Genomic DNA, 8888 nt, shown 5'->3' on the forward strand with positions numbered 1-8888 from the left:
AATTCTAAAAGGGGTACAGGAACAGAGAGACCCGTGGGTGTATGTACACAAATCATTGAAAATGCAGGACAGGTTGAGAAAGTGGTTTAAAAAGTATACAGGATCCTGGGCTTTATAAATAGAGGCAGAGAGTATAAAAGTATGGAAGTTATGTTGAATAATATAAAACACTGGTTCGGCCACAACTGGAGTATTGTGTCCAGTTCTGGGCACCGCACTTCAGGAAAGATGTGAAGGCCTTAGAGAGGGTGCAGAAGAGATTTACTAGAATGATTCCAGGGATGAGGGACTTCAATTACGTGGATAGACTGGAGAAGCTGGGGTTGTTCTCCTTGGAACAGAGAAGGTTGAGAGGAGATTTGATAGAGGTGTTCAAAATCATGAAGGGTTTAGATAAAGTAAATAAAGAGAAACTGTTCCCATTGGTGGAAGGGTTGAGAACCAGAGGACACAGATTTAAGGTGATTGGCAAAAGAACCAAAGGCGACATGAGGAAAAACTTTTTTACGCAGCGAGTATTGATGATCTGGAATGTGCTGCTTGAAAGGGTGGTGGAGGCAGATTCAATCATGGCTTTCAAAAAGGAATTGGATAAATACTTGAAGGGAAGAAAATTTGCAGGGCTGCAGGGAAAGAGCTGAGGGAATGGGACTAACTGGATTGCTCTTGGAAAGAGCCAGCACGAGCTCGATGGGCAGAATGGCCTTCTTCTGTGCTGTAACCATTCTATGATTCTCTGTATGTAGAGACTGGAGAGTCTACGGTTTTTCTGTTTAGAGCAGAAAAGTTTAAGAGGAGATTTGATGGAGGTGTTCAGACTCAGGAAGGATTTGTGAGAAGTAAATAAGTAAATTAGTAGAAGATCAGCGATGGTCTGATTGAATGGAGGAACAGGCTCGAGGGGCCGGATGGCCTACTCCTGCTCCTATTTCTTATCTTCTCATAAGGTGAAACTATTTCCAAAGGCAGAAGGGTTGGTAACCAGAACATACATATTTAAGGTAATTGGCAAAAGAACCAGAGGCCAGATGAAGATAATTTTTTACACAGTGAGTTGTGATGATCTGGAATGCGCTGCCTGAATGGGCGGTGGAAGCAGGTTCAATAATAACTTTCAAAAGGGAATTGGATAAATAGTTGAAGGGGTAAAATTTTCAGGGCTATGGGGAGAGAGCAGGGGAGTGGGACTAATTAGATAGTTTCAAAGAGTCAGCACAGGCACGATGGGCCGAATGGCCTCGTGCTGTATCATTCTATGATTCTGGATACAGGGAGGAATTTCTCTCGTTGGATGCAACATCAACACTTCATCTGCTCGAGAAATCGGATCTCATTGACGCTCTTTTTGTTTGGGTAATATCCTTGTTCTTTTGTTACAGTGAACTTGGTGGCGATTGTGATCCTGTCCCGAGGAAAGTGTGATCTCTCCAAATGTATCACTCGTTACCTGGTGGGAATGGCAGTGGCCGACCTTTTGGTTGTTACCTCCGATGTGATATTGTTTAGGATTTGTTACTATATTCCCGGTTCCTTCCTGGACTCCACTCCTGTGTGTTGCCTTAACGAATTCCTGCGTTACGGAGCGACGACTGTTTCTGTCTGGTTAACGGTCGCCTTCACCTTTGATCGGTTTGTTACTATTTGCTGGCAAAATCTGAAAACCAAATATTGCACCGAGAGAACGGCAGCCGTGGTGATAGGGACGGTGACCGTGCTCGGGGGTTTCGAGTGTGTCCCCTGGTACTTCAGATATGAACCTCGCTTTGTCATCAATAACGTACCTTGGCGATGCAGCACAACACTGAACTTGTACATCTCCCCCTCATGGACCGTGTTCGAGCTGTTTCACCGCATTTTGGTTCCTTGTATTCCCTTTGTTCTTATATTCCTGCTCAATTCTCTGACCGTCAGATGCATTTTAGCGGCCAGTCGGGTCCGCAGGGGGCTCCTGGGTGGCAGCAATGCAGAAAATCACAAGGATCCAGAGATGGAGAACCGAAGGAAGTCAATGGTTTTACTCTTCACAATATCTGGCAGCTTTATACTGTTGTGGATGACAGACGTGGTGTTTTATATATATCAGCGAATCAGCAACATTCAATATTACACCGCGAATGATCCAGCCTATATCGCAGCATCTTCAGGAGCAATGCTTCAGCTCCTGAGCTCTTGCACCAACACGTGTATTTATGTGGTGACCCAGACCAAGTTCAGAGAGGAGCTGAAGAACGCGGTAAAATACCCAATAAGTCTGATTGTTAAATTAATTAGATAAACAAGTGAAGCTGTTTCAGAATCAGAAATCCATTTAATTTCAAATTCCTTCCCACACATGTCCCAGCAGCTTCTGAATGGGGAAACGTGACCCTTCCTACAGGGCACTGAGCATTAATTATCAGTAAAGGTCACACTATCAGACAGAAGATGTTAACACAACAGGCAAAATTGGGAGAGCTGTCCCACAGACGAGTCAAGCAAGAGCCTGATATAGCCATACTTACCGAATCATACCTTTCAGCCAACGTCCCAGACTCTTCCATCACCATTCCTGGGTATGTCCTGTCCCACCAGCAGGACAGACCCACCAGAGGTGGTGGTACAGTGATATACAGTCAGGAGGGAGTGGCCCTGGGAGTCCTCAACATTGACTCTGGACCCCATGAAATCTCATGGCATCAGGTCAAACATGGGCAAGGAAACCTCCTGCTGATTACCACCTACCGCCCTCCCTCAGCTGATGAATCCGTCCTCCTCCATGTTGAACACCACTTGGAGGAAGCACTGAGGGTAACAAGGGCACAAAATGTACTCTGGGTGGGGGACTTCAATGTCCATCACCAAGAGTGGCTCGATAGCACCATGACTGACCAAGCTGGCCGAGTCATAGAGTCATACAGCACGGATAGAGGCCCTTCGGCCCATCGTGTCCGCGCCGGCCATCAGCCCTGTCTACTCTAATCCCATATTCCAGCATTTGGTCCGTAGCCTTGTATGCTATGGCATTTCAAGTGCTCATCCAAATGCTTCTTGAATGTTGTGAGGGTTCCTGCCTCCACAACCCTTTCAGGCAGTGAGTTCCAGACTCCAACCACCCTCTGGGTGAAAAAGTTCTTTCTCAAATCCCCTCTAAACCTCCCGCCTTTTACCTTGAATCTATGTCCCCTTGTTATAGAACCCTCAACGAAGGGAAAAAGCTCCTTAGTATCCATCCTATCTGTGCCCCTCATAATTTTGTACACCTCAATCATGTCCCCCCTCAGCCTCCTCTGCTCCAAGGAAAACAAACCCAATCTTCCCAGTCTCTCTTCATAGCTGAAGCGCTCCAGCCCTGGTAACATCCTGGTGAATCTCCTCTGCACCCTCTCCAAAGCGATCACATCCTTCCTGTAGTGTGGCGACCAGAACTGCACACAGTGCTCCAGCTGTGGCCTAACCAGTGTTTTATACAGCTCCATCATAACCTCCTTGCTCTTATATTCTATGCCTCGGCTAATAAAGGCAAGTATCCCATATGCCTTCTTTACCACCTTATCGACCTGTTCCGCCGCCTTCAGGGATCTGTGAACTTGCACACCAAGATCCCTCTGACCCTCTGTCTTGCCTAGGGTCCTCCCATTCATTGTGTATTCCCTTGCCTTGTTAGTCCCTCCAAAGTGCATCACCTCGCACTTTTCCGGGTTAAATTCCATTTGCCACTGTTCCGTCCATCTGACCAACCCATCTATATCGTCCTGCAGACTGAGGCTATCCTCCTCACTATTTACCACCCGACCAATCTTTGTATCATCAGCGAACTTACTGATCATACCTTTTACATTCATATCCAAGACAGCAAGGGACCCAGCACCGATCCCTGTGGTACCCCACTGGCCACAGGCTTCCAGTCACAAAAACAACCTTCGACCATCACCCTCTGCCTTCTGCCACTAAGCCAGTTTTGTATACAAAGTGCCAAGGCACCCTGGATTCCATGGGCTCGTACCTTCTTGACCAGTCTCCTGTGGGGGACTTTATCGAAGGCCTTACTGAAATCCATGTATACCACATCCACTGCGTTACCCTCATCCACACGCCTAGTCACCCCCTCAAAAAATTCAATCAAATTAGTCAGACATGATCTTCCCTTGACAAAGCCATGTTGACTATCCCTGATTAATCCTTGCTTCTCCAAGTGGAGACTAATTTTGTCCTTCAGAATTTTTTCCAATAATTTTCCTACCACTGATGTTAGGCTCACTGGCCTGTAGTTCCCCGGTTTTTCCCGACTCCCCTTCTTGAATAATGGTATTACATTAGCGAAATAATGGTATTACATTAGCAGCCTGAAGGACATAGCTGCTAGACTGGGCCTGCGGCAGGTGGTGAGTGAACCAACACAAGGGAAAAAACTTACTTGATCTCGTCCTCACCAATCTACCTGTCGTAGATGCATCTGTCCATGACAGTATTGGTAGGAGTGACCACCGCACAGTCCTCGTGGAGATGAAATCCCGTCTTCACACTGAGGACACCATCCAACGTGTTGTGTGGCACTACCACCGTGCTAAATGGGATAGATTCAGAACAGATCTAGCAGCTCAAAACTGGGCATCCATGAGGCGCTGTGGGCCATCAGCAGCAGCAGAATTATATTCCAGCACAATCTGTAAACTCATGGCCTGGCATATTCCTCACTCTACCATTACCAACAAGCCAGGGGATCAACCCTGGTACAATGAGGAGTGTAGAAGAGCATGCCAGGAGCAGCACCAGGCGTACCTAAAAATGAGGTGCCTACCTGGTGAAGCTACAACTCAGGACCACATCCATGCTACACAGCGGAAGCAACATGCTATATACAGAGCTAAGCGATTCCACCACCAACGCATCAGATCAAAGCTCTGCAGTCCTGCCACATCCAGTCGTGAATGGTGGTGGACAATTAAACAACGAAGGGAGGAGGCTCTGTGAACACCCCCATCCTCAACGATGGCAGAGTCCAGCATGAGAGTGCAAAAGACAAGGCTGAAGCGTTTGCAACCATCTTCAGCCAGAAGTGCCGAGTGGATGCTCCATCTCGGCCTCCTCCCGATATCCCCACCATCACGGAAGCCAGTCTTCAGCCAATTCGATTCACTCCACGTGATATCAAGAAACGGCTGAGTGCACTGGATACAGCAAAGGCTATGGGCCCCGACAACATCCCAGCTGTAGTGCTGAAGACTTGTGCTCCAGAACTAGCTGCGCCTCTCGCCAAGCTGTTCCAATACAACTACAACACTGGCATTTACCCGACAACGTGGAAAATTGCCCAGGTATGTCCTGTCCACAAAAAGCAGGATCCTATCGGGCCAATTACTGCCCCATCAGTCTACTCTCAGTCGACAGTGCTATCAAGTGGCACTTACTCACCAATAACCTGCTCACCGATGCTCAGTTTGAGTTCCGCCAGGACGACTCGGCTCCAGACCTCATTACAGCCTTGTCCAAACATGGACAAAAGAGCTGAATGCCAGAGATGAAGTGAGAGTGACTGCCCTTGACATCAAGGCAGCATTTGACGGAGTGTGGCACCAAGGAGCCCCAGTAAAATTGAAGTTCATGGGAATGAGGGGGAAAACTCTCCAGTGGCTGGAGTCCTACCGAGCACAAAGGAAGATGGTCGTGGTTGTTGGAGGCCAATCATCTCAGCCCCAGATCATTGTTGCAGGAGTTCCTCAGGGCAGTGTCCGAGGCCCAACCATCTTCAGCTGCTTCATCAATGACCTTCCCTCCATCATAAGGTCAGAAATGGGGATGTTCGCTGATGATTGCACATTGTTCAGTTCCATTCGCAACCACTCAGATAATGAAGCAGTCCGTGACCGCATGCAGCAAGACCTGGACAACATCCAGGATTGGGCTGATAAGTGGCAAGTAACATTTGCGCCAGGCAAGGACCATCTCCAACAAGAGAGAGTCTAACCACATCCCCTTGACATTCAATGGAATTACCATCGCCGAATCCCCCACCATCAACATCCTGGGGGTCACCATTGACCAAAAACTTAACTGGACCAACCATATAAATACTGTGGCTATGAGAGCAGGTCAGAGGCTGGGTATTTTGCGGCGAGTGACTCACCTCCTGACTCCCCAAAGCCTTTCCACCATCTACAAGGCACAAGTCAGGAGTGTGATGGAATACTCTCCACTTGCCTGGATGAATGCAGCTTCAACAACACTCAAGAAGCTCGACACCATCCAGGACAAAGCAGCCCGCTTGATTGGCACCCCATCCACCACCCTAAACATTCACTCCCTTCACCACCGGCGCACAGTGGCTGCAGTGTGTACCATCCACAGGATGCACTGCAGCAACTTGCCAAGGCTTCTTCGACAGCACCTCCCAAACCCGCGACCTCTCCCACCTAGAAGGACAAGAGCAGCAGGCACATGGGAACAACACCGCCTGCACGTTCCCCTCCAAGTCACACACCATCCCAACTTGGAAATATATTGCCGTTCCTTCATCGTTGCTGGGTCAAAATCCTGGAACTCCCTACGTAACTGCACTGTGGGAGAACCTTCACCACACGGACTGCAGCGGTTCAAGAAGGCGGCTCACCACCACCTTCTCAAGGGCAATTAGGGATGGGCAATAAATGCCGACCTCACCAGGGACGCCCACATCGAATAAAAAAAGTCTATTTAAACAGTACCTCCAGGAACGACACCAGAGTCTATTTGAACATTGCCTCTCGGAACGACACCAGACAGAATCCATGACCGAAACTATTGGGACCAGTTCTGGATCAGGAGAGCTGGGACAAATGCCCTCGTGGGGAGGTTAACTAGTGCTATGCGGGAGGGTTTAAACTAATTTGGCGGGGGAGGGGCACTAGGATGAAACATTAGAGAGGAGAAACAAGGTGCCCAGAGGACTGGCAGGGACAAACAGCACTAGAGTAAAGAATAGTTCAGAAATAGGAGGGATCAGACAGGGGATAAATGTGAGACAGTCTAAGATGGGTTTGGAGTGCATGTGTGTAAATACACGGAGTGAGTAAATAAGGCTGGTGAGCTGCGGGCTCAAGTCACCAGATGGGATTATAATATAGTGACAATAATAGAGACCTGGATCAAAGGAGGGGAGGATTGGGTACTTAATATTCCTGGCTAAAAGGGATTCAGGAAAGATCGAGAAAGAAAGAAAGGAGGGAGGTGTGGGGGTGTCAGTATTGATCAAAGATACTGTTACAGCACTGGAACGGGATGATGTAGTTGAGGGTCACAGTCAGAATCTATTTGGTTTGAAGGAACAATAGAGGAGCTAATACACTACTGGGTGTGGACTATAGGCCACCAAATAGTGGGAAGGAAATTTGCAGGCAAATTACGGAAAGATGCAAGAACTACAGACTAGTGATAATGGGGGACTTCAATTATCCTAATGTAGACTGGGACAGTAACAGTGTAAGGGGCAAAGAGGGGGAGGAATTCCTGAAATGTGTACAAGAGAACTTCCTGGAACAGTGTGTTTCCAGCCCAACCAGGAAGGAAGCAGTGCGAGATCTAATTCTGGGGAATGAAGTGGGGCAAATGGAGCATGTTTCAGTGGGGGAGCATTTGGGGAACAGTGATCATAATATCATCAGGTTATTATCATTGTTATGGAAAAGGACAAGGAACAATCAAATGTGAAAACACTTAACTGGAGGAGGGGTAATTTCAGTGAGTTAAAAAGGGATCTTGCCCAGGTGGATTGGAATTAAAAATTGGAAGGCAAAACAGTAATTGAACAATGAGAGGCCTTCAAGGAGGAGATGGTTCGGGTACAGAGTAAACACATTCCCACGAGGGGAAAAGGAAGGGCATTCAAAGCTAGAGCTTCCTGGATGACTAACGATACAGGGGGAAAAAATGGTTAAACTCCGAAAACGGGTGCAGTGTGTGATTAACCTGCATCTGGGTCGTTGAAATGCAGGCAGCACGTAACATTTGCGCTGCCTGGTGTTTTACCTGATTGCTGCGTGCAGCCAGCCCGACCTGCACTGTGGAGTGGCTGCTCACCAGCAGGGGGCCCAGATATCCCGAGTGGCAGCCTGCACCTCTTAAAGGAGAGGTGCACTGTGGCTGCAGGAAGTGGTGGAAGTCAATGGTGAAGTGAATCTGTGCTGCAATATAGTGAAGCATGGTGATGATGGGAACTCTGGAACTTTTAACGAGCAATAACTTGGCTGCTCAAAGTTTGCGGGACTCTGATATTTTCAAAATAAGATACGGGTTCGCACGGAGTTTGAACAGAGATCAGACATCGCACATGGAAAACACAGATGCAGGTCCGGTCCCTATATTTACAAACTGTTGAGTTATGTTAAAGCAATGAATAAAGATTACACAACACTAAATCCCCCATCCTCCAATCTGCACACCAGAACTCACCAATCTGCCGATCTGAGTTGGTACCAGGCCTGCGACAGAGTGTGCACCAAGGTTCTCTGCTGATGCACTGGAGACCTTGGTGCAAGAGGCGGACAGAAGGAGGGACATCCTATATCAACATTGCGGGGGGTGGGGGGAGGGAAGAGATATGGTCCCGAGGCAGTGGGAGGCAGCGGGGGATGAAGTCAATGCCAGGCGCACAGCACCACAGACATGGATGCAGTGCAGGAAGAAGTTCAATGCTCTGACATGAGTGGTCAAGGTGAGTGAGGTCAACTGTCAAGTGGTGTCTCCTACCAAATGCACCAAGCACTACACCCCCATCACCCACACACCAATAAACTCTTAGTGCTCGATTTTCAAATGGAAGTCCAGGTGCGTTGGGGGCGGGGGGCAGCGAAAATTGGTAAAATCCGGAGCGGGTAAAGAACCTGGCTCCAACCTGCCGACTTCCACGTCTCACACAGACACATCTGTGTACACCT

At 48.2% G+C, this 8888-nt stretch overlaps 1 protein-coding gene across 1 annotated transcript; it reads left to right on the forward strand.

The window, feature by feature from the left end:
- Positions 1–1379: 1379 nt before the first annotated feature.
- On the forward strand, positions 1380–2233 carry LOC137314401 (probable G-protein coupled receptor 139; the record flags this gene model as incomplete). Its single annotated transcript, XM_067979769.1, has 1 exon — positions 1380–2233. A coding segment is annotated over one exon (854 nt), but the record flags the coding sequence as incomplete, so codon positions are not given.
- Positions 2234–8888: the final 6655 nt, after the last annotated feature.

This window comes from Heptranchias perlo, unplaced genomic scaffold, assembly GCF_035084215.1.
Source record: "Heptranchias perlo isolate sHepPer1 unplaced genomic scaffold, sHepPer1.hap1 HAP1_SCAFFOLD_500, whole genome shotgun sequence".
NCBI lineage: Eukaryota > Metazoa > Chordata > Chondrichthyes > Hexanchiformes > Hexanchidae > Heptranchias > Heptranchias perlo.